This window comes from Ilyonectria robusta, assembly GCF_021365365.1.
Source record: "Ilyonectria robusta strain PMI_751 chromosome Unknown BGZ61scaffold_48, whole genome shotgun sequence".
Lineage (NCBI taxonomy): Eukaryota > Fungi > Ascomycota > Sordariomycetes > Hypocreales > Nectriaceae > Ilyonectria > Ilyonectria robusta.
Window position 1 is genome coordinate 18,730 of NW_025764482.1, and position 24,866 is coordinate 43,595.

General features: G+C 49.7%; 7 protein-coding genes across 7 annotated transcripts; 4 read left to right on the forward strand and 3 right to left on the reverse strand.

Moving 5' to 3' along the window:
* Nucleotides 1–18: 18 nt before the first annotated feature.
* On the reverse strand, nucleotides 19–4,691 carry BGZ61DRAFT_371801 (heme peroxidase-domain-containing protein; the record flags this gene model as incomplete). The annotated part of the gene is made up of 7 exons (XM_046242128.1): nucleotides 19–771; nucleotides 828–1,115; nucleotides 1,169–1,586; nucleotides 1,646–4,184; nucleotides 4,238–4,343; nucleotides 4,395–4,511; nucleotides 4,563–4,691. The coding sequence occupies 7 exons, from the start codon at nucleotides 4,689–4,691 to the stop codon at nucleotides 19–21; spliced, it is 4,350 nt and encodes a 1,449-aa protein (XP_046095001.1).
* A 1,444-nt stretch (nucleotides 4,692–6,135) lies between these two features.
* On the forward strand, nucleotides 6,136–6,936 carry BGZ61DRAFT_500161 (Chloroperoxidase; the record flags this gene model as incomplete). Its single annotated transcript, XM_046251518.1, has 1 exon — nucleotides 6,136–6,936. The coding sequence occupies one exon, from the start codon at nucleotides 6,136–6,138 to the stop codon at nucleotides 6,934–6,936; it is 801 nt and encodes a 266-aa protein (XP_046095002.1).
* Nucleotides 6,937–8,116: 1,180 nt separating this feature from the next.
* Nucleotides 8,117–8,632, forward strand: BGZ61DRAFT_371889 (uncharacterized protein; the record flags this gene model as incomplete). The annotated part of the gene is made up of 1 exon (XM_046242137.1): nucleotides 8,117–8,632. The coding sequence occupies one exon, from the start codon at nucleotides 8,117–8,119 to the stop codon at nucleotides 8,630–8,632; it is 516 nt and encodes a 171-aa protein (XP_046095003.1).
* A 2,537-nt stretch (nucleotides 8,633–11,169) lies between these two features.
* Nucleotides 11,170–12,453, forward strand: BGZ61DRAFT_308258 (uncharacterized protein; the record flags this gene model as incomplete). The annotated part of the gene is made up of 1 exon (XM_046238771.1): nucleotides 11,170–12,453. A coding segment is annotated over one exon (1,284 nt), but the record flags the coding sequence as incomplete, so codon positions are not given.
* A 1,552-nt stretch (nucleotides 12,454–14,005) lies between these two features.
* Nucleotides 14,006–14,714, forward strand: BGZ61DRAFT_176383 (uncharacterized protein). Its single transcript, XM_046237638.1, has 4 exons — nucleotides 14,006–14,160; nucleotides 14,213–14,292; nucleotides 14,356–14,412; nucleotides 14,461–14,714. The coding sequence occupies exons 1-4, from the start codon at nucleotides 14,095–14,097 to the stop codon at nucleotides 14,564–14,566; spliced, it is 309 nt and encodes a 102-aa protein (XP_046095005.1). The 5' UTR covers nucleotides 14,006–14,094; the 3' UTR covers nucleotides 14,567–14,714.
* Nucleotides 14,715–16,561: 1,847 nt separating this feature from the next.
* BGZ61DRAFT_500163 (uncharacterized protein) lies at nucleotides 16,562–17,545 on the reverse strand (the record flags this gene model as incomplete). Its single annotated transcript, XM_046251519.1, has 4 exons — nucleotides 16,562–16,783; nucleotides 16,840–16,932; nucleotides 17,008–17,118; nucleotides 17,183–17,545. The coding sequence occupies 4 exons, from the start codon at nucleotides 17,543–17,545 to the stop codon at nucleotides 16,562–16,564; spliced, it is 789 nt and encodes a 262-aa protein (XP_046095006.1).
* A 1,766-nt stretch (nucleotides 17,546–19,311) lies between these two features.
* Nucleotides 19,312–21,591, reverse strand: BGZ61DRAFT_500164 (chloride channel; the record flags this gene model as incomplete). The annotated part of the gene is made up of 2 exons (XM_046251520.1): nucleotides 19,312–20,724; nucleotides 20,758–21,591. 2 exons carry the CDS (start codon nucleotides 21,589–21,591, stop codon nucleotides 19,312–19,314), a joined length of 2,247 nt encoding a protein of 748 aa, XP_046095007.1.
* Between the last annotated feature and the right edge of the window lie 3,275 nt (nucleotides 21,592–24,866).

A 24,866-nucleotide genomic window follows, 5' to 3' on the forward strand; every position in this document is an offset into this window, starting at 1 on the left:
GTAAAACTCGCAGGACTACTATTTGTGCACGTGGTTATCACTCAAGCCACATCCAGTCGACAGTTGAGTAGTCTTGGGCTCTAGTTTCTTCTTTGAGTGGCCAAGGCAAGGGCAGTGATGCTCGTGCTTCTTCTCCTTCTCCTTTCCAGCCTGACCGTTTGGAGGTTGAGTAGCCTCGTCCTCGGCTTCAGCTTCGGCTTCTGCGTCAGCGCAAACGCAAACAACAGGAGCAAATGCCCCTCCGACAGTGCTGGCGCCTTGCGGCTGATACCACGGCGGGCAGAAATCTGGAAGAGTCGGGGTAGTTTTGACCCTACCGTATGGATTATTGTCCACCTTGTAATTCGATTCGCCAAACCCATCGAAGCGAATCTTCCACGTCATGGGGAAGGGCACGAACTCATCCCAGGTTGGCGTAAGGTACGTATCGGCTTCGGGTCTCAGGATGTCATCGGTGAAGATCTTCTCAGCCTCTTTGTCCTTCAGACGCTTTACTTGCTCCTTGATCCAGCTCACCCGCATGGGCGCCATGTAGTTGGCGTAACCCTCGGGGGTAGAATCGAGACGAATCCTCTTGAGTCTTCCCTGTGCATCGTGGCCGCGACGGGGATTCTTCATCTGAGCGATGAACTTGATCATCGAGGTCAACGAGATAGCGGCGAAGCGTCTTGGCGAGAAGACACCATACTTGTCGGCAATGCTGAGTTGGGAGGTCAAGAATTGGACCTTGGCCGCATCGCTCTTGACATCTGCTTCGTCAATGGCCTTTGACTATAAAATCCTGTCAGTCTAGAGTTTAAGAGGGGCTGTCAGTTGGATGAGCTTACAAGGTCGAGAATGACCGTCTCTCCCTTCTTTATCTCGACCTTCTCTCCTTTCGTTGTCCATCCAAATTCGTACTTGTCCGTCGCGGTGGCCTTGCGCACGATCGGCAGTCGAACCGTTGCTTGGGCCATCAGTTGGATCATCTGTTCAAGCTCTTTATCGGCGTTGCTCGAAGTGGCGAAGACACATCTTTGAACCTCGATCCACTTTGGCTCCGACTGAATGGTAAGCGGTGGAGAATCAGCGGCCCTGTACAGGTCCTTCATGTAGCCGTCCAATGTAGCCGTAAACTGGTGATAATTAGCCTCGTTTGCAAGACGATCAAACTACTTGATTTACTTACTGAAACGACCGCGTTGTACGCAAAGTCGAGACAAATGAGGAGGAGGATAGCAGCGGCCTTTCTTTGGTCCTTCTCATAGTCCAAGACCTGCTTCGCGACGAAGACTCCCAGTTCATGCATGGAATTGGTCTGCTTCTTGCCGAACAGGGCCCGTGTGATGTCCCATTGGTTGGCCTCCCAGAGAGTTCCTTTCTGGGTCAAGTCGATCAACTTTTTCATGGAAATTTTGAAAGCCTGGCGACGCTGCATCCACTTTGTTTCGTCGGCGTTGTAGGTCAGGAAAACCTGGCAGTTCGTGATGTGCTGATATATCTCGTTCTCACTGTACGTGCCCTTGACTTCGGTGGCGACTTTGCGCAGCTTGTCACCGAAGCCAAGGAAGTCAGCGACATATCGCGTGACTACAGGAATGGCAAAACTGTCGAAAGGTCAGCCAGGTTCTCAGGCTGCAGTCGAGGCAAGGGTTGCGAAACTTACTCTCTAGTGGCATCAATCTGGAATGTCGAATTTGTCATGGAAATCGACTCTCTCTTGACGATATGCCTCATCAACTGGTCAAGATACTTCTTCAAATCCTCCTCAACATCCTCAACGTAATCTTCTAGGATCTCGGGCGAGATTGTAGGCGGCTTCTGGTGCGGGTCCAAAACGGCTCTCACTACTGGTGGCAAGTTCGCCTCATAGTAATATGCAGGGTTCGTGAAGTTCTTGCTCTGTTCTCCCTGCAAGACGATGGAGATGTCGTTGAATTTGTCAAGATACCACGGCTTCAGGGGCTTCTGCACTGGAGCCACAACGATGTCGGTCTTTGGCTTCTTCTGCTTGCCTGATTGCTCTTCTGCCGTCTCCCTGAATAGATCACCGTAGCCTTGCGCTTCTGCGTAAATCGCGTTTTGCTTCGCAGTGTAAAACGGGTGGAAGAATCGGATGGTGTCGGATGGGAACCATCCCGGGAAGGCACGTTGGATCAAGCGGTGGAAGACTGAGCTCTTGTAAACCTCATTGTTTGGTGTGACTTCCTTCATACCCCATGAGGTCAGGGAATTGGTGTTCCAGTCAACGGTGTAGAATCGATCTGAGCGGACGAGAGTGATGGCATCCGAGAAGATGGCAGACCAAAGCGCCGAGCTTGACTCGCTAGGGCCAGGGTCGAGTCCCATGTATTCGTCTGATTCGCAGAAGATGCCAGGATACAACTCAATCTTGTCGGGATGCTCATAGAGATCTCGGAGCTCGTTCTGAATCTCGACGTTCTTTGTCACGCTTTCGAACGTCGCATGTCTCGGCAAGCCGAAGAAATCTCTGAAGTCGTTCAACGTACCGGTTTCCCATTTACGCGCTTGCAGGATACCCATGATCTCAACTGCCTTGAGACACTTGGGGACATTGCGAGGGCCAAAGTTGGAGATGGGATCGTCCATGGCCGAGGTGAGTTCATCCAGCATCTGGCAGTCGTCGAAGAGATTTGTGATGGAGTTTCGCGTGAAATTCTTAGACCTCTTGGGTTTCTCTTGAGCAGCATCAGTCTTCATGGGCGCTTCCGTGCCAGCAACACCAATCATGGATATTCCGCTATCGGAACCATTCTCGGGTGTTGCGCTGCTACTACCATCACCAATCGTAGGTGCTGGCTGAGGTGCAGGTGCATCTGGGATACCAAACGTCACTTCCCATGGCTCAGGCTCCTTTTTACCCTTCCTCTTGTCTTCTGCGGCCTTTTGCTTAATTGCCGCCATCGTCTGGAGGAAAACTGGAAGCGGTGTATTGCTTGGGTCCTTGAATCCCAACACTTTCTGCATGAATTCCTCTGTGTACGCCTCGTCCTTGAGAGAGATGGCACAGTGGAAGCGGTACAGCAGATTGAACTCGACAGTAACTTGGTTGCCAATGCCGCGGCTCGTTTTCTTCTGGTCAAAGTCGGCGCGAGGATCAAGAGTGAAGTTGGTGTTGAACTGGTGGAAGCCCATCAATGCTCGCAAGTAGTCGTGGACTGAGATCTGGATGTACATGCCACAAGTGATGAGGCGAGCAGTGTTGAAAAGGTCATCATCTTGCTTGTTCCAAGCGGCCTCCCAGGCAGCCTCGAACTCCTTGCACTTGGTTTCGAAATCTTCAAGTTCCTGGGGGCCTTCATTCTCGAGCTTGAGCTTCTTTTCTTCGAGGAGAAGCTCGAGAGCTTCTGTCACCTCGATGAGCCTTTGGTTCAGTGCCGACTTCTCGAACTCAGCAATGGCATCAAGGGCCTTTTGCCTTTGTTTCTCTGCAGCCTCGCGTTCTGCTTTCTCTGCAGGGCTTTCTTGTGGCTGCTCTGGAGGGATCTCCGGTGCTTCTTGAGGTCTTGCTGCTCGAGCTTCCCTCCATACCTTCTCATAAGTAGCGCACAGCTTCTGGACATTGGAATCAAGATCCTCCTTTTGGCCATATGCATTGCGATCAGGGAGATGTTCCTTGATCAAAGAGACAAGCTTCGTCTTTTCGTACATGACTGGAACTCTGAAGCGACCATTCTCATTGATTCGAAGGAGTTGTCTTGCAGCGTAGTTATGGTATCGGTTGTACATGACCAGCATGATGCAGACGCCGGGTGGCTGCCTTAACAATCGGTCTTCCGCAAATGTGTCTGGCTTCAGAAGACCGAGTTTGTACTTGTCGTCCCGAATCTTGCGCTGCATCTCTGTGGTGTATCCGTAGAGAGGAGACAAATCAAGGTAGGACGAGCTATCCGAGATGTTCTTGTCGTTGTCATTCGTTCTGAAAATGTCGTGGATGATGATGGTAGCATGATAGATGAGCATGGCAGAAAGTCCCGACTGGCTCTCCCGACCACCTTCCTCTCTTGCCATCAACTTGTCAAAGAGGTCGGAAGGGTCAGGGAGAGCGCCGAGCTGAGCTGTTTTCGACGGCACTGTTTTGGCGTATGGAGCACCCGCTTGACCAAGATGCGGATTGATGGCGCTGTTGAACTTGCCGTCCGCAGTTCGGTACTGGAAGGCATCGCCAAGGTACGTCAACGGTGCTGATCAAGGTCAGATTAGCTCCAATAGTTGTTGGGTAGACACGCAAACTTACGGTGCAACATCTTGTCATATTTGTCTTTCACTTGATCATCGATCAACTTTTGCCGTCGGACGCTGTAATCGGAAAGACTGCCTGCAATTGTGGCAAGACTTTGTCCCTACGCTCAGTGTCAGCAAACAGTCTATCGAGTACCATTCAGGTAGCCTACGTCAAGTCCAGTGCCCTTGATGAGTCCATCGGCGGACCTCTTCAGTGCTGGCCAATTGCTGGGTTGAAAAACAGTCTTCAGATCTTCCCACAAGCCGACCTTGGGAACAACTGGATTCTGTGAGGGTCGTTAGTAGCAAAACTCGAAGAGGGTATCTCTCTCCCCTACCCCGATGAGCTTGTCTCCGTGGAACTTGGCGTATTTCTCTTGTTCTATGTGATTTCTGAGCTGCAAGGTGAGTTGCATCATATCCTCCTCTTGCTTGCTCATAGGAGCCTCTGCTGCATGACCATTCATGATGGCAGGATTCAGCTGGTTTTCAATGTTGAGAAGGGATGGCGAGAGCAGTAGCAAATCAGAGACAAAGGCGAAACCTGGCTCTCAGTGTTGTTGCTTGATGGTGCACTTAAAAAGAGAACATGTGAAGCACTGCGAAGTGACAACTTGAGTTTACTAGATTTCGTATGAGATGGGGCACCGTGGCGCCTATTATTGCACCCCAACACGCGGTAATTAAGCAACGACAGAAAAGGCAGCCGTTCGGAACGATGATGGAGCTGACCCTCAGCTTGCTTGCCTGCCCTGCCGTATCAGCGCCCATTCTGGGACATGATTGCTATCCCGCGAGGTCTGGAACGCCAAGATGCATGCGTTCGGCACGTTGTTGGTCCAATCACCGTGGAAAGGTTGAGCTGATAATGGTTGCATGCGGCGTGGCTGGGCTGTAAGTTGTCGATAGTTCGACATTTGGATATTGCCCAATCAGCCACTCATGAATCCAGTCACCTAGGTTTGTTGATAAGCCTGTGGATATCCTTGAAGGTCTCTAATGCTACCCCGCACTTCACATAGACTAACTTGGTCGAAAGCGGAAACGCCCACACCATTTCAAGGCAAAGCTTAGAGCTGAATATGCATACATTATGGCCGTCACCCCGCCCCAGCTGCAATAGCTCAAGTTCATCACATTCCTTATGTAGCCACTCCTCAGCTGATCTACTCAGCTGATAAGTTATACGAATCGCTATGGCTGGCTGAACACCTGCAATCCCAAAAGGTCTGGGATGCCACCTTTTGAAGACTAAAACGGAAAGGGTCGGACTATTTTAAAGAGCTAAATATGCATAGATTGCCGTCTTCCCGTCGCGTCCCGTGCCGTCAAGTCCCGGCTTGCCCGGCAGTCAATAGCTCAAACATATCACACTCAAGCTGCGCAGTAGCTCCAAGCTAAGTAACTAATAGTCTCAACTAGTCTATCTCACCCAGTCTAAGAAGGGATTATCCTTCAATATTACACCGGAAAATTACATTAGTGCATAGGTAAGCTTTATCCGTCCAATAAAACCACTAATATGCCCCCTTATCTGTACTACGTAGTATCTGTACACCAATGTCTCGAACTCTGGCTGGAAATGGATGGCTGATCCCTGGGTTATTGGAAATGCTAAGAATTCAAGTGGACGCCACATATGCGACCTTAGAACAATGGTAGGGTCTCGGCCTGGCCAACACGCGGGGCCTTGCCACGGTAGTCGAATGTAGGGGTCTACCTCGTAAATCCTCTTTTCCCATAACACCTCTCATCACCAACATCGCTATTCCGATCTCAAGCTACCGTTTGCACTTGAGCCCTTCAGTGTTCCAGTCAATCCAAGCTGTTCTCGTTAGAGAAATCTTCTTTTCCCCTCTTAGTCATTTCGGTTCTCACCTCACCAAGCCCCCCTTCGCCCGTTTTGTCACAATGTCTCCCTCCCTGGCTGTCGGAGAATACGCAAAGGCACCTGCAAACGCGAGCAGGAGTCCTTGCCCCGTCGTCAACGCTCTTGCCAACCATGGCTATCTTGAACGGAGCGGACGCAAAATCTACATGAAAGATCTCAATGCGTCCATGGGACACGTCGGGATGAGCCCACTCCTCGGCTCTGTCTTTGCCATACCAACCTATTTTGAGTATCAAAACCCGGCCAAGGCATACATGAAGAAACCTGTCAGCACCTGGCAGAGAACCTGGGCTATCATCAAGAACCCTTATTCCTTTTTCGACTACTTTGGCTGCTGGGATTCTAGCCAGATTAGCGACGGGAAAAAGTATCTCAATCTTGTGGATCTCGCTTCCCACGGCGCCATTGAGCACGACATCTCTCTATCACGCCGAGACATTGGTCAAGAGCAGGGAAACAACGATCCCCAGCAAGATTTGATTGAAGAGATGTTGGAGTACTCTTTTGACGGCGAGTCCCTCACTATCGACGATCTTGCCAGATTCATCAAAGCCCGCATCCAGCGGCAGCTCGTGGACAATCCAGAGTTGGTCTATGGACCAGCCGAGCATCAAGTGAATTGCGGTCAAATAGCACTGATGATGGGTTGTTTTGGGAATGGAAAGACGATACCCGTCAGTTACGTCAAGGCCATCTTCGAGGATGAGCGACTACCAATCGAGGAAGGGTGGAAGAAGAGGTCCTGGTGGTGGACCATGGGGCTTATCGAGTTCTTTGGTGCTGTAAAAAATTTGGTCACAGCAGTGGGCGTGCAATATTAGCTCGCTGTAGTTTGCTTTATCATTCCTTTGTCCGTGGGAAGATGGAACCAGTCTCGTTGAATTAGCTGGCAGTTTATTAATCTCAAGAACATACTGTGTTCTGCTCCTTATTAAATCTACAACATCCTGTCATAGAGCGTCAGGAAGAACTCTCATGAGGCAGCGTTTCTGGTGACGTATCACATCGTGATGAGCTAGGTAACAAGTCGCACGAGTTAGTGTGGTGGAAATCTCCCGTAAAACCAACATACGTTCAGAAGAAGGGGCATTGGGAGAAATTGCATGTCCCTACCGATACTGTCAGGATCTGCAAACTCCAAGTGAGGGGTACAGCCAGCCACATGAGATAGATCAACCCCAGGATGCTCGCTCAGCCAGCTACATGCAGGCCTGGGTGCTGAAAGACACTAACGCCGGAATGCTTATGCAGTCAGCTTCATGCTCGTCTTGGTGTTGGAATATACTAACCCCGAACGCTTATGCAGCCAGCCACATGCTGGTCTCGTGCTGAAAAATACGAACTATGGAAACCTAGTTCAGCCAGCCATATGCCAGTCGAGGTGCTGAAATATACTAAAGCCAGAATGCTTATGCAGCCAGCCACATGCTGGGCTGACGCTGAAAAATACGAGCGTCGGGATGCCAGTTCAGCCAGCCATATGTCGGTCTAGATGTTTGCGGGGTACCTGACAATACAGGTGTCTTAGCTGAAGCAAGGGAATTGAAGCCAATTGCAAACGATTGATTAGCAAACTAAACGTCGCTGCCATGTCCAGCTTGCTTACCGTGTGGGGACTTTACTTCAATGGAGAGTGCTGGGCTGCCGCTCGGAAACTCGGCTCTTCGCAGGTCAACACCAAAAATTGATATATGTCTGGGTGCAATTCAGGTTAGGGTGTGATCACAAAACGTCATTCAGAGCTGAAGGTTCTGTGTTTAAAGGCTTCACCCCCCGCGGCTGTTACGTCTGGCCTAGGATCCGCGTGCCCATCCTTCTTCATTCTTCTCAAAGGCGCTTTCGTTTGTCGACTCCAGTCGGTTTATCCGTGTTGCCGTTTCTAGCTCTTGATTTTCGACTGAGGGTTGCCCTGGTCTGCTCATCTTAAAAACTCTTCAGGGACGTCAATTTGATCGAATTAAATTCACTCTCATTGCTATTACCCCATACCTTACAATCGCTATGTCATCCATTCACGCCTACCTCCCCGCCCTCAAAGGCATAGCAATCGCTGGCAGTCTCATCAACGGCGGTACCATGACATCCGGGTACCGCCTTCTACCTGCAGTCTACCCAGCAGTGCAAAAGTCGCCCAAGGATGCCGCAAAGCAGTGGGAGTACTTTTACTGGTCCATGTCTGCCACGGTCCCGTGGGTTGACTTGGCTACCTTCATCGTCATTGGCACCCTTGCCTACGCCGAACACAAGGAGAACAGAGCTGGACTGCCTTGGAAGATCTGGGCTACGGCGGCGGGAATTATGCCAATTGGCTGGGTCTGGGTGAGAAAGGTGATGCTGGGGCCATCGAACCAGTTGCTGGCGATTGCCAATCCAACTCTTGGCGACACGGAGCCTTTGAGGAACAGCTCGCAGAAAACGCTGGACCTCTTGCAAGAGTTCAATGCGCAGATGAGCTTTAGGATGATGTTTCCATGGGTCGTTGGTGGGCTTGCTCTATGGGCTACTTTGGGTTTTTAAAGCAGTACTTGGAGAATGGTTAGTAACTGTACCTTTCTTAAACCTTGAGTTCAAGTTGGGCGTTTAGATGGCCTTGATCCCCAGTAGCATCTTTAGGATCAACAGAGCCATCATTGACAATCTGTACTTCGACGCCATCTGCAATATTCTCAGAGTTCTTCACGATGGCTTCATGGAAGTCCGACACTCATAAAGTGTGGGTTTTATGCTCAGGGCGGAAGACGAATTTGAAAGATAGAAGTTTGCCGCATGCCCTTCGAGTAGTGACGAGAACCCGACTTACATAGATATCGGGTGTGGTTCCAGCATCCCGGCTTGTTTCAGTGCCAACACAGGCTGACTGAATACCTCAGACGCTCGTGCCTGGGCGGTATTTCACATCATCAAGCCTGATACAATTATACTTAGAGCCTCCACCCCCATCATCGACTAGAAGCACAGCCATCATATCTCCTAGCATGGTAGGATAATTCTCAGTGGCTCTCGTCGGTCAAACATATATCCCCGCCCGAGGAGCTTGACTTGGATCCTACCTTTCCAAGGTCGACATAAGTCAACCCCGACTTTTTCAAATCACAATCGGATTTGGAAATCTCTTGCAATACATGCAGTGAGATGCACTGCCGCAAGTGTTCTATTGAATGTGAACAGACTGGACGGCCCAACTGAGTCTCCGGGCCGAGGGTTCGGCCCAGGGCCCGGGATCGGTCTGATCTCTGGGGATAAATAGCTGGCATTCCTCCCGAATAGATAGAGGAAATGGGACAAGAGATTGTATCGTCAATAAGCTATATCAACCGGTTCATCCTATCTGATAGAGCTTATTAATGCTTATTCGAGCCATCCAATACCTAGGCTGCATAGTGGGGTGGGGGCATGCCATAGATGCAGAAAAGAGAGGGTAGGTGGCTGGCCTCAACATAATAGTCAGCGGGGTAGAGGATTCATGTGAGCCTCTAACCCTAGACGACTGCATTATGTGGTGGGGGCGAGGGGGGTGATGACATGGATGCAGAAAGGATAGAGGCTGGTCAGAACGGTAGATGATGGTCTCCTCCAATGGCATAGCCAGACCCTTGCTCAGCTGATGCACAATGAAAATGAGGCCTGACACTGAGGCCTCTACATGACTTTTTTGCCGACGTCACACAGCATGAGGATCAGACCGTGAGCTTACAGACACTGCCACGGTGACGTGGCATGATTGCTGAAGCTGTGACTTTCCGGGTTATGTCGTGGCGGGTGCAAGTAGACCCCTCGACCTCTGGCCCATCGGATGTAGCCTCGGACGATGTTGGGGTAGGTAATTTGGTAAACCACCAACACAAAGTGGCTCGGGGTTCCATTTGTTCTCCCAATCCGGTCGCCGCACAAGACACAAGGCAGTGGTTTGTTGGCTAGTACTTGAACACCGCGCAAAGGATGTATAGCGGATCCGTCGCTTAAGTAGGTCTTACTGCGGTAGGTCACATATCTGTCCGACGACTTGCTGCTCAAAGATAATTGGCAGTTACGAATTTAAGGCGCCGCCTCCCTGCACACAGGTGCAGAAACTAGAGCATGCGTATACAGCTGAGCAGCCACTGCCTATCTTCACCCAATCGCCTACCACCCGTTCCGATAGCGCAGATATTGACGGACTAGGCGACCGTAAAAAGACACACCGCTTGCTGGTTCTCATCTGCTTTGTTTCTCCTCATAGTATACCGGTTCGTAGCCACATTTCTTAGCCACCAGAGCCACAGGTACTTCGCTCAAGAACAATTTGACAATGGAGGCCTTCGCGGCCCTTGGCCTCGCGGCTAATGTCCTGGCATTTGTCGACTTTTCATGGAAGTTGGTATCAGAAACCCGGCAGATCTATAAATCCGTGGATGGTGCTCCAGAAGAATGCAGGTTTCTCTACACCATCGTGGACGAGATTCGAGGCCATAACATATTCCTTGCAGCCGTTGCGTCCACGAACCCGACCCTCCAAGACATCATCAACAACAGCAGAAAGATTGCCAGTGATCTTTTAGAAGTGACCGAGATGCTGGCAGTCAGTGAAAAAACGAAATGGGGGAGTTTCACCCTCGCTCTGAAGGCCGCTTGGCGACAGGACAGGATCAACACCTTGTCTTCCCGACTTGAGAGACTGCAAAAGAGAATCACTGATCATGTACTATTCATGACGTTGTGAGTCTACGCTGTTGGAAGGGAGTTTTTGGGGTATTAGTACTAATGCTGTCAATGATAGCACTGAGGTGTCTGACTTATCCAAGAAGATCATGGACATGGAAAAGGCTAGCAAGAATCTGGGCATGGACAAGCGCGACGAGCTCAATATTCTCAATCAGCGAGTCGTCGAGGCCGTTCAGAAATTGGTGAAGGACGAATCACGTAAAGCATTGGAGAAAAGTCTCGAAAAACAACGCAAGTCAGGAGAGCCGATGAATCCTGCATTGGCTGAAAGCCTATCGAAAGATATTCAGGAACTCACATCGGCTATGCACAGTCTCCAGAGCCGAGGGCAGGTGACGGCATCTGACCAGGATTTTCTCAAGAGCCTCTACTTTAGCGGCATTAAAGCAAGACACCACAAAATCGATCGAGCACACTCGACAACCTTCCAATGGATATTCGATTCAAGCAAGAACTCGGAAATTCGCTTCAACGATTGGCTTCGTGGGGATAGTGGCATTTTCTTCGTGCACGGCAAACCCGGATCTGGCAAGTCAACCCTCATGAAGTATATTTTTCATGCGCCGGAAACCAGAGAACAGCTAAAGGAATGGGCGGGGGAAAAGAAACTGGTGATGGCACAGTACTTCTTTTGGAACGCCGGTTCGACACTTCAAAAGTCGCAAGAGGGCCTATTACGCTCACTCTTGTTCGAGATCCTCTGCAAATGTCGCGACTTTATTCCACTTGTAAAACAAAGTATTGGAGACATCGAGGACTTTGAGAGTGACGAGGATCGGTGGTCCAAAGACCAGCTTCTCCGAACCTACAGGGTCTTGGTGGATACAGACTTGTCAACACGATTCTGCTTCTTTATTGATGGACTAGACGAGTATTACGACAGCAATCGAAAACCCGAGGAGCTGATCCATACCCTGCGGAGTATTCAGGCTACTCGTGACATCAAACTCTGCGTTTCCAGTCGACCCTGGCCAGCATTCATGGATTCCTTCACCAAGACCGAGTGGGTTCTGAAAGTCGAAGATCTCACCAGCGACGACATTATTCAATACGTGACGGACAAATTTAACGAGGAGGAGCAATACCGAGAGTTAAGCAAGGCAAATTCCGAGTATGCCGACGTGGTTCAGCAGGTCGCAACTCACGCCAAGGGCGTATTTCTTTGGGTGATCCTGGTAGTGCGCAATTTGGTGGAGGGTTTCCGGAACAAGGACGCGGTTCGGCTGATTAGAGACCGCCTCGAAAATTTCCCTAAAGACCTCCAGAAATTCTTCGAGCACATGCTGAACTCGATTCCGGACATCTATCGCAAGCTCACGGCGCGGACCTTTCAGACTGCAGCGTCTTCCCAGAGACCACTACTCCTCTTGCTTTATTCATTTCTCGACGAGATGGAAGCAGACACGAACTCGCTGCACCAGTTGATTCGAAAACCGTTCAACCTCTCGGAAATCCAGTCGAGACAGGATCAAATGCGGCGACAACTGTACGGGAGGAGCCAAGGACTCCTTGAGGTAGTGTCGGACGAAGACGAGACGAAACCATTCTTTCAGTTGAGGGTCGACTTCCTCCATCGAACTGTACGGGACTTCTTGCTGGACCTGACAAGTGGAGACGACATTTTCGAACAGAGTCTCAAGGGCGAGTCGCGGAACACTCCACTACTAGTATGTCATGCTATCGTGGCGCAGATGAAGCTAGGGATGACTCAGAATGGTCTACGCGAGGACGAAATGCTCCAATTCTTGGAAGACCTTTTCTTCTTCGCTCACTTAGCCGTGCGGGACCATCTGCGCGAAGCTCCGTTCAGCGCCATCGAGGGCCTTCTTGACACAGCGGGAGCGACGTACACGGAGGCGAGATTTAAGTATAAGTGGGCGATGAGAGACTCGGATAATATGCTCCTAGGACTGGCCGCTCAGTACGATTTCCATTCATACATGTCTAGGAAACTGAAGAATCCCGCCACCCAATCTATGCTTAACCGTGGGGCTGGAAGACCTGTTCTCGACTATGCCCTCGTCCCTGCTTCGGGCTCTGGCGTGGTCCAATATTCCAAAACAATGGTGGAGCTCCTACTGAAGTCGGGAGCCAAGCCCAATCGACCGTACAAAAACTCAACAATCTGGTTGCGCTTTGTTCACGCTCTCGCCGAACGACAGGTTGAGGCGGATCGGATACTTATTGCTACCATTGTCAAGGTGCTTGTCGATTACAAATCTAGTCTAGAAAAGACCACATTAGAGAGCTTGCACGAAGTGCTCTCTTCTGATGAGCTCGCCATCGCAGGCCTAGAGAAGACATCATTCTGGAAACGGCTTCGCAAGGGGCTTTTGCAGAAGCATTAAGCGAGACTGTTATCAAAATCAGAAACTGGTGGTTATTGTAAGAAGCCTAGATATCAGGGGATAATATATGTGGTTGCTTTCTGCTTTGTAAGAGCTGTGCCATATATGCACCAGACACCAGGCGCTCATACCGAGGGCACCACCAATGCACCTTTGCATGCAAGGACCTCGGATAGGCCGGGAACTCTGGATTCCTGAGTCAGGGCACCATCGATGTTTTGGGCGACCTTGCCTGCTCCTCGGTATCATCTTCGGCTTTCTATGTGTCCTCTTCGAGCTTCTGTAACAGAGTAGGCGGAGAACACAAAGGGGGAGGGCATAAGAGCGTGGCTGTTTAAAGGCTGAGGTATTTCAGAGTATTCAGGATACCGGAAAACCCAAGTTCACCTAAACCCTTTAGAGATATGAGGGGTAACTCTATCACCCCCCAGCTGGAAATTGCAGGTGATGTTTTCATACACCTGGAGAAATGCGAGAGAGGGAAAAAAGGTTAGGTTCAGGCAAGGGTTCAGGAAAAGGCGGCTATTAATCTGCGAATTTGCCTGTCACGTATCTACACCGACAGCCTGAAAATGTGCACAGAATCGTGTCAGATCATGCACTCATATCTGCGCCAGACAGGCTTTACTCTCAGCTACTGCAATATTGGCGTGATGGCACATCAATCCCCTGGAACCGAGGTCTGTGATAGGACGAGTTGACCAAGGGAAGCGCTTGCTAGGGGTGCTCTGAACTTAGAGCTGAAAGCTCGGCATCTGCGTTCCGTTACCCATGTCAGCTGAAAGATGCCTTAACAAGCTGTTCGTGTCTGCCTCCTCCGGAACTTTTTTACTTCTACGCCATCACATTCACTAGGCAATTTGCCTCGAGAATTTTGGGCATTCATCAGCAGCGTCTTCAGTTTGATGATCTTTTTTATGCCTCCTAGCAATGCATCCCTTGAATTTTCTTCCCTTCCTTGTCGCCTCCTCTATGGCGGCGACAGACGTCGTCTCGGTATTTTCTCTCTCCTCGGATGGTGAATAATGACTAATTTAATGGTTGGCAGGCCAGGCTTTTTAGTGAGCGTAATTATAAGGGCAAGCACGTCGATGTTCACGGGTTTGGGTGCTCAAATGTGAATACTATGTACGGCTTATACCTACCCCCACGGCCAATTATTTCAGTTCGGTATGCTAACTGCCAAAATAGAGGGTTCCAAGTCAAAAGCGTCCATCGTAGAAAGCAAACCTTTTGTTACGCGTACAGGTGCGTATTGAAGTGGTGTATTCCCGGCAAGATCTAACTGTTGTGTAGCAAGATAAATTGCAAAGGCTCGAGTATCTTTTTCGTGCTCGATGTGCCCAATATAGACACGGATCTTACAACCCATTCTATCCACTGTACTGATGCTTCAGGCTAAAGGGATACCTGGTGTAAGAGGTCACCCAACGGTCGGAAAATTAAGTTGCAGAACGGGGAGGATAGTGATTGTCATTTATAAGCAAGATGGTTTGTGTCTTGTGATCAGATGAGGCTTGTATTGAGGCTACTTCCCAGGAGTTTAATCCCAAGATACCTGCAATGACATATATTAGATATTCTAGGCACTCCAGTATGCGTACTCTTGTGTCCCTTTGTCATTGATAATATCCTAAAGCGCGACGTAGGAAAGATGGAAAAAGGACCTACCCGGGAGCTTGACATTTCGCTGCCTAGGCGGTCTGCCCAGTCACGTTCCACACCGGAGCAAAAGTGCTGAAATGGTTTAACGTGCGAATATGCAGTATTGACACACTATTTTACGGGAACAAGTCACCCCGATCCCTGCGTGGCTAAGATAATCAATCAATCAATCTTAGCATTTGAAGTTGATCGGCCTGCTATTATTGCGAGCATCGCGGCATTAATCTAATGATCGGGCAAGTTTATGGGGGCAAGGCAGTTGGCGACGACAGATTGACGCTGCTAGCTGGCCTTTTCCCTTGCGAGTTTTCCGGTTAGTCAACCCAGAACCGAGTGTGAGAAGGGCGTCTCAGGTTGCTCGGTAGCCCACGGCTATACTGCCGAGAGTATAGGGTAGCAAGACAATACAAGGTGTGTTGACTATATCTCAGATGCGGCAGATAAAGGGCTCGCAGTCTTGGATCGAGGGAAGAGACAGAGGGCAATTTCAATAACTGTATGACTAGGAAAACTAAGACACCAAAGAAAATAAAGACCCTGACCGGTCTATCAGACTGAGAGGTCTCGTTCCTTCCTCCAGTCTGATGATGAAGGTGTTGATGATGTTGGATCTGACCACGAGACCTCCCCTAATATAACTCACTTGGTGTTGAACCCACGGACCAATCTATTATACCCCGCTTCAATATTCTTCCTATGATGATGAAGGAAAAGCTTCACTTCCGCAATAGCCGTTGAAATCCGATATCCCGATATCTGACAACTATTCTAGCGTAATTATGGGAACCGAGCATACCTTGAAAATATAGGTCGATTGTCCACCACCAGGAGTTGATCTGATAATATAATTCAACATTCCCTAACTTATCACTGCGGGTATATGGTTCTTTGGGTCAAGTCGGAGACGGCCTTCTTCAGAGAGCTTCTCTTTTATCCGCGCAGTGTTCTTTTTTTAGGGCTCTCGAAGGCACAATTGCCCAAAGTGGAGGTACTGGAATCGAATCCTAGCAGTCCCTCGGAAGAACGTACCTCGATCCACCAAGAGTTTCTTCTCGACTGTTTCGATTTGATTTTGTTCCATGGCAAGTAGCATATCCTGGCTCTCCTAATCACCGTTGGAAACGTCGTCGCGACCTTTGTCAGGTTTTATAGCTGAATGTCCAGATCTCATCTTAGCAAACACTGAATTTCGACCCCTTTGCTGCATACATAAAGCAGTAAAAAATTCAACAATCCAGTCGTCGTTCCCGCTAACAACTCAAGTTTATACTCGATATGCGCTTCCAATGTGTTCAATCGCAGAATACCCCCAACCTGGCACCACAGCGCACTCCTCATACATGCGTTGCATCAGATGTAATGGTCTGATTTCCCAACAAGGTCAAAGAGACAGTTCTCTAGGTTTATGTTGGCAAGAGGAGTCAGAGGCGTTGTGATCCAGAGAGCAATAGAAAACAAGGTGTGTTACGTCTCGTAATAGTCAATCGTGATCGGTGATCAATGCGATTGAGGTAACGAAGTGTTATTGAAAGCTGGTAGCTATCTAGGCTCTAGGTAATGACTGTAGTTTTATATACTTGTTTTGGTGCGAGATGCGACTAGAGCGGCTTGGAGCGTCAGGAGCGATGTCCTTCGCACCGTCGTTCCTACCCGCTCCTTCGTTCCTTGTCGTGATGGGTTCGTCTGGTGGTCATCCTTGCTGCCTTATGAGGGGGTCGAGGTTTCTGCCGTGCTAGACTGCCTGGTCTGAGTTTACTGGGCCATTGCTCATGGCATCAGAGCCAGTTGCACTTGCAGGCTTCTTCTCTCTAAATAGCCTGCGTATCTGGTATCCGAATATCAACCACTCAGATGGTATTTTTCGCTCCTGATTAGGAGGGAATTCCTCGAATCGCTTGCGACGCTCTGGCCAAGATCCGATGCCATCCTCTTCCATCTGCCGCAGAAGTCGCTCCTGTACTCGGAATAAAGTTTCCCTCAAATCCCCGCGATGTTTCCAAGGATAAAGACAACGGCATATGTGACGAATCCTACAACAACAGCAGTCAAGATGAAAGGAATTTTCGTAGCGCCATCGGTGATATTCGGGATAGCCCAAAGCGCCTATAAATACGTGAGCGGGGATCCCGATAGTCGTCGTTACGTAGCCTGGAGACCGTCAAAAGTTCCAACACTCACAGCACAGAATCCTAATGGCAGATAAAATATGCTCACATAAGTGAGGAGCTGCACGTTTTGGCCTAGCCTTGTGGAAGACCTGCTCTCCATGAGAGCGCTAGCGTTGAAAAGCTTTGAAGGTGTCAGGTTGACGACGCTTGATGGGCAAAGACAAACTGAAAGAAGAATCACGTACTCCATCGCGCAATGCTTGAACCATCGCCATTTTGGCTTTGAATTGTGCTTGCAGATCCTCCAAGCTTCGCAGGATCTCCCCAGCCCTTTTGTCTAGCTCTTGAAGCCTGGTGAAGTCTCGAGACTTGTCGAATGTAAAGGGTGATGATTCAGGCGACGATTCAGGCGACGATTTAGACGGCGATTTAGACGGCGGATCAAGTACACGGGAAATTCGAGCTTGCCGAAAAAGCTTCCATTGCTTGATATTGTCTTCGATGCTGACGTTGAACTCGTTAAGACAACCCAGGATCCAGAAATAGAGCCTCGACCGGCTGAATGTTTCATCGTCAAATAGTAGTGTAGTATAGGTCTTGGGATCCATAAAATCTTCGACCAGCAAGCTTGCAATATGATCATTGAGCTTTCTCCATCGCTCGTCAATTTCTTTAAGAGCATATACGATGCAGGATAACTCAGCAGTTTGTCGACTTATGTGACCCACATCTATCATGTCGATGGCTCTTTCAGGGGGCAAGGAGAAAAAACCAGAAGGGCTAAGAATTAGCATCGTCCAACAGTAGTCGCCGTTCGACTGAGAAGGTGGTTGAGGTTGCTCCTGAGTACGTCTGGCGGTTGCAATCATCTGTACAATTAGAACTGTGTTTATATAGCAGTCAACAAGAACTTACCGTGAATGAGCTCTTTCGAAAAGCTAGGTCATCACTCATGTTGTTTTCGCTGCCGCGGTTCTCTCGTGGCTTTTCGTAAAGGTGACCGATTTTCAATTTCTTCTTATCACTTGCCTGAACTAGGCCATTGACATCCGGCCCAGGAAACTTCTCGTAGAAACTAACATGAAACGGGTTGTGTGAATCGGAGTGTGGATTTGTCGTCTCACTACCACCCATCCGTCCATCTGAAAGGTGAAGGTCAGTCATCTTCCATATCGGATCGTCGTCATCCTCGAAGACAAGAAAAGGAAAGTGTCGGTCTTCTTGCATTGTCGACGAAGCGAGGGAGAGGCCCTGGCAGAGTCTACTAAAATCAGTTTGCCTTTGATCACTACGCAGAAGCCGTACGCACATAATTCTTTGCCAGGGAGCAATTCCGCTAAGTTCGAGCTTATTGCCACAAAAGGGTTTTTGTTTGCCTAGCCAATCCGGGAGCTCGTCGTAACTAGCAAGCCTAATGTAAGTTAGATTAGTGATTGCAAGTTTTTGTAAGAAATTATGGTAGTACTTCTTCATGCCAGTTTCACTAGCCTCACCACTAGTAGCACTACCTGCAGGCATAGTGACGTATAGACTTGAGTTCCCTATGTCGTACAACACATGTGTAGCTGGTGTCCCGGTATCCCGAATAATGAATGTACCGAAGGTTTTAAAGGGGCTCTTGAAAAAAGACCTCATGTTTTCAATCTTCCGTTGTGGTTTGTCTGCAGGTGTTTGTTGATTGGAATCGCCATGTCTGAGTGAAGCTTCAAAATCGTCTTTCCGGTTCTGCCAGTGAAAGTCGAAAGGAAGCTGGATCCTTCCATCTTGAGGGACGAGTTGAGCCAATTCTAGGCAACCATGAGAGCCAGAAAGCTTCGAGCCGTAGCTGTCAGGAAGCCTAGGCGCCTTGTCTGAGAAGTCTGGAGCCTTTTCGTTGACCGGCTGGTTTTCGAGATGCGAAATAGAGTGATACGCTAATTCCTCGTGCTGTTGTAGTGAATATCAGATACCAGCCTATGGTATGAATTGGGAAGGCTGACTTACAGACTGCACGTTGTGCAGAGATAAAAGTTAGCAGTCCACAGACAAAGTCAGCCTGGTATCGTCCATGCATATTTACATACACGCTATATCCCATCCATTCTCGGTCAGCCATCAGTATAGCAAGATAACAAGCTATCGCTCAGTAAGGTCGACTTACGAGCTATATCCCATCCATCCACAGTTAGTTAAGATAATAAGCTATTACTCAGTAAAGTTAACTTACTTCCTATATCCCATACATCCACGGACTTGGCCGACGAGTAATACCTTAGGATGAATCAAAGACACAATGGGATTACTAAGGGGGCCAGAATAACTTACGGAGTAATTAACACAGAGACCCATTTAAACACAATACGCATCATCATTTGTAACAGAACAGTTGGGCTAGCTAGGCCTTGAGAAATTGCAACAGGCGCTTTCTCACAACCACTCCAATCACCTTGGCAGTTTCTGCCTCGACAATTATCAGTTGCCCAGTACCCAACTTGCTAAATAGCTCCGCCGCAATCTCCAAGGGTGCGTCTCCTGGAATAGACAAGGGGTTTCGCTCGATGCACTCAAACAATGCGCCTTCCAACACACTTAGCTCGCTTGTCCCTTGCCACCCTTGCGTTTGGTCAATCGCTCGCGAGGCATGCTCCAAATCCGAGACATAACCATAGCATCGGCCATGTTCGTTTACCACCACAAGTCCGGATTCGCTTAAGCCTTGAGCTTTGAGGTTGTCTAATTTTTGTCGGAGCGCAATTGCAGAGACTCTGTAGCTCGGCCCCATGGACATTGTCATTCCTTCCATGATGCTGGCAGGCGGCACGAGAAGCTCCACAGTGGCAGCGTCGCCAGATGCTCTAATCTTTCTGACCTTGGCGAGGGCTTGATCAGAGTTTAGGAAGGGATGGCCGAATATGTGCTGAGACAGCTCGTAGATGCCCTCCTCGCATATGCAATCGGCAACCCATTTTGCTGTGAGGATAGCGACCAAAAAGGGTGGAATAAAGTTGACCTCGCCAGTCAGCTCCAGCATGATGACTGCCAAGCTGACAGTCATTCGGCTGACTCCAGCGAGAAATGCGGCCGATCCTACCATGGCAAAAATCCCGGGTGAGATGTCAACAAACAGCTGGCCAACCAGACGTCCAAAGAGGGCGCCAGCATCCAAAGCTGGGATAATTACCCCAGATGGAACTTTGCAGCCAAAGGTAATAATGGTCAAAAACAGCTTGAACAGCGAGCCGGAAATAAGCCACGCAGAGTATGTACCCTTACCAGTGAGCTTGGCTTCCTGTTGACATATCCAATCCTGCTCGCTGTGATTGCAATCGACAAGCAGACGTTGCATGACAATGTCACCCGTTTCACGAATGAGAGGATTGGGGTATTGGAGGAGAGCCGTAACCAAGGCTACCAGGCCCAGTTCAAAGACCGGGCTGTTTTTGATGAACGAAAGACGCCGAAAAGACTGTGCCCACATGAAGTTGCTTCGGCAAAGAATTCCGCCAAAAACACCACCGCAGACGCCGAGAGCTATGAATGTCAGATAGTGAACCGCATCATAGTTAACGCCGTAGTTTGTTTCGAACAAGACGAGTTTCCCTGTCCCGGTTGGATTGAGCTCTTTGAGCACGGCGGCGGCGACCATGGAGCAGAGACACGATTGCCAGAGGACTTGACGTGGAAAATAAGTGCTGATTTCTTCGTAGCTGAAGAGGACGCCTCCAATGGGAGCGCCGAAAGCCACGGACAGGCCTGCAGAACATGCGACGCTGAGCATCTCCCTCAGTCTCCTCTGGCTAACTGAAACCTTGGGAAGGTGCATCGCCACCAAGTATCCGACGCATGCGGAGATGTGAACAAATGGCCCTTCTTTTCCCAGGCACATACCCGTTGGCACAGCAAAGGTAGCTCCAATCGCTTTGATGATCAGGACTTTGAGGCCAAAGAGGCCTGGGATGTCGAATCCTGCCAGGAAGGACTTGATCTCCGGGATTCCGCTTCCGGCAGCCATATACATCGTCTTCCCCGCAGACATATCGGTGTATCCTGGCGGGGCATTGCTCTTGTTGTCTTTGTGACCAGGTGGATACCCCACAGCGGGCAAGTTGATCTTGGTTGTCGTGGTCAAGCCGCCAGCTATAATTGCAAAGATCAAGGAGAGGCAAATGTAGATCAAATACGAGGAACCAAAGTTCTCCGACCAAGATCTCCAGTGCCCAGTGTTTCCATCGGGTGAATGGCATGCTCTCCGGTTTCGCCAAACGTTGGTTTTGCAATATCCGTCCTTCCAATCCGCGACTGTTTCAACACTCACGTCCACCATGGACGCAATGCCTGCTGTTATTAGGCCTATCGTAAAGGCCGCAACCCAACCCTGCATTGAGTCCCACATTTCAGTCAATCGGTCACGAATCCCGCCTCGCGAGTGTTGATAAAATTGACCCCGTTTCTCGCTGCCCTTGATGAGGTCTTGCAGCCAATCGATGGTGGCGTATTCTTTATAAGGGATGCTCTCTCTGACATAGCTCGTGTCAATAGGGCATCTGCTCATGGTCGTGCTAGTTGATACGTCTGTCTCGGAATTTTCGTCGCAGGGTCGGCGATGAGCGGGCATGATCAGGGGAGTCACCTCGGTGGCTTCATTTGTCCCACCAGATCTCATATCGATCTCCATGATGAAGTAGATAACGTAGAATTCTAGAGATTTTTTGCCGAAATTCCTTTGAGAGCTCTGCTGGAAGAGGCAGATATAGTCGATCAGAATGCCGTAGCGGCTGAATGTTGCAAGATAAAATGCAGGGAGGAAGATAAGCTTGCAGGACTAGCAGCAAGGCTAGCCTCATGTCTACAGATAAGACGAACGTCGGAAATATATGTGGCAAATACCCTCCTCTTATCATTGAGACAAATCCTAATCTGGCCTATCAGATTTGGCGAGAACACGGGTGTCGCCAATCAATGGCCGCCATTGCAAAGTCAGACGATAGAGGCATCACCCGCGCCCGGAGATGTTCATCTCTATGAGAAACAACAATACACTATGCTCTCTACCACCAAAGTTCTTGAAGCTTGATTCCATGCTGCTTTACAAGAAATGTGGTGAAGCACTGAAGATGGTGACTGCCAAGCGATGACAATCTGTGAGCACCTGGAAATTAGTATCCTGACGACCACGGCGGCAGCACAAAAGAAAAGGAAGTCCTTTTAGCAGATCTAGCTGTATTAATGCAGTATCATGAAGCGAACGTCGTCGCTAATCTCAGACAATGTCGGGGGCCTTGGCACCGCGGAAATCTCAATGCTAGTGTGAGACGCCAGCCAATCAGCATGTCGCAGGCCATGGCACACCACTGTAACCAAAGTGTGGTGGGGTTTCGGTCATCCCGAAAATGTTACTGAGCTAGCTAAGACAAAATCATACATCCCCGGCCATCGACTTGGAAGACACCATGTCGTCGAGCATGACGGGAGGATCCGGGCGATCAGTCCCGTGGAGATGAGGTTGTTGGACACCACGTGGCCAAGCGACGTTACGGAGAAGCTAGGAACCAGAACCGTGGGCTGAACGGGATCTCGGATCCAGGCACGTACTCAAACATCACCCGGGGCTTGCTTATGGTCGCGACGTCCACTCCGACCTAATGCCTGCATGTGCGCTGGGTATCGGCTCGTATGAGAACGAGATCTCAGGTGTTCGCAGCCGCGTCGTGGTGCAATCCTCCGCTACCAGAAAAGGTGACACCCTCGGTGTACGTCATGAGCCAGATGATGTTTATGTGCACCACGATGATCAAGGACAGATGTTTGTTGAAACACCCGGACCCCAGCAGAGACGGATTCATGACCGGGAATGAGTGCACGCCCATGTTCGCGGATGGTGCTCAGAATATCCTACGTAGGTACCTATGAGGACCAGTGGACCGCCTCAACGCCAGTGACGTCACTTGATCTGATCCTGTCACCACACTTAGTCTTGCGAATCTCTCCAGTCAGAATTTGAACCGCCTTCTCCAAGTTCTCGTTGTAGCTCGTATCACCATCCTCAAATAGGGCCTTGCTGTCAACCATCCCCACATTCGGGCTCCCATCGTCGGCTGTGTGGATGGCTGTCTCCATACTAGCTACCACGGGAACCTCGCGATCGCCCTCAATTCTCCCGATGGAGATAATTGCTGCTAGTCCCTTTCCCTTTTGTTTTTGATGTCATCTAGTGCCACCATCTTAAGTCTATCAACCCGGCGTTGTGGGGGGCAACGACGGGGATGGTGAGATGGAACGTTGGCGTGCCATTGTTTTGTGCCGTGCGATCCTTCTCCTTCGACTGCGGCGGAAAGACGATCAAGGAAGCACTTGTTCTGTTGCACCGCACCAATCATCTATATCCCTACGCTTGGTGATAGCCGTGGATTAATTTTTGTTGAAGGAAGCCCACGGCCGCCTACGGCGGCTGTGGCCTCAGGCAGCCGGGACCTCTTACAGGCTCCAATTCCCTCGCTTAGCTAGCTAGGGATAATCATAACAATACACACATCTTTGACCTCTTGACAATTTTAGACGTTTGAGAGCTTCAAGCCGTCTGCAAGTCCCACTTCTCGAGTCCGATCCAGCATGCGGAATCAACACGTGCCGGTAAGAGCATTCACCATCTGCCCACCTCTTCTCTTCAAGTACGAAATGTACCTGTGTCGCTGCGTGGGATTAATTGATTGGCGGCCAATTAATCGCATGTGTGAGTTGCAGGAGACTAGATGCAAAACGAGCAGCTGGCGCGTCAAACGGCGGAATTCCTTCTGATGGCTTCTACCTGCCCATTTTGTAAAGGTTGTCAACTTCGGGGTCTGGTCCAAGTGTTTGTAGGTCGTTTTTGGGGTTGTTTATGCTCGTAAACGAAAAAGGGAGGATATCAATCTTCAAGACTTGGGGTTTGTTCGGATCGCCAAGAACAATAAAGATCGATAGCTGCACGAAGCCACAACACTTGCGCTGGTCATCCCCCAGTCCTGATATATGCTCACCGCGAAGAAGGGAACGACCGAAGCCAACGATAGGTCCAGAAAAGCTAACGACAGGTGACATCACGGGGAACGGCACATCCCCAGACAGAGATCGTAGGGCAATCCTGTTACCGGTGTCAGAGCTTCTATCATCAACTCGCAGAGCACACGTAGACAGACGCCTGGTAGCTAAGGTCGGGCACTATAAGCGCGGGAATGCAATACTCCAGGGAGCCTTCAACAGGCCCCCGACAAGCACTTGGCTCGACCTTCCATATAAGTGCGTAGGAGTGAACACGGCTCTGCATAAAGAAGTGCATCTCCTGCCGCTCGATGGTTGCAATGATCGGCTTGTTGTAGAGGGAGATATTAAGGCTGAAGGAGGCTTAACTAAAGCTATCGCTGCCGCCTTCCTCGGCACGCAAGAGGGATCGATACTCTGGGGTGTCCATCATCAAGAGCAAAACAATAGTTATTCCCGACTCTATGCGGGGGAAGAGCCCCAGCTCGAGAAGCAAGCCAGGCTTTCAGTTGGTCACTCATAGAACAGGACCCCTATGTGCCCCTGCCTTCGCTATGACAGACCAGAAAAGCCAGGGTAGGCAGTTCTCAGAGGTCCTTCTTAACCTCAAAGGCGTTCACGGCAGCAGCATAACGACAAGACCTAGTTTTATGAGCCTATACATGCAGCTCTCGAGGGCGGAGAGGTAGGGGGGGCTGTATCTCTTCCGGAGGCCAGCACGGGGCGATTTTATCGAGCCGAAGAATGTATTAGATAGGCAAATGAGGGACGCCGTTTACAAGCTGGAGAGGCTGGGGGACGAGACAAGGCAGCGTTTCGAGCGTGACTATAGACACGAGAGGTGGTTTTAGGATTGGGATGCTATAATAGAGTCTACCTCGGTAACTGAAGTCGATGAGGAAGACGATCCTTCTCTCTAGTGCGATTCTGAGG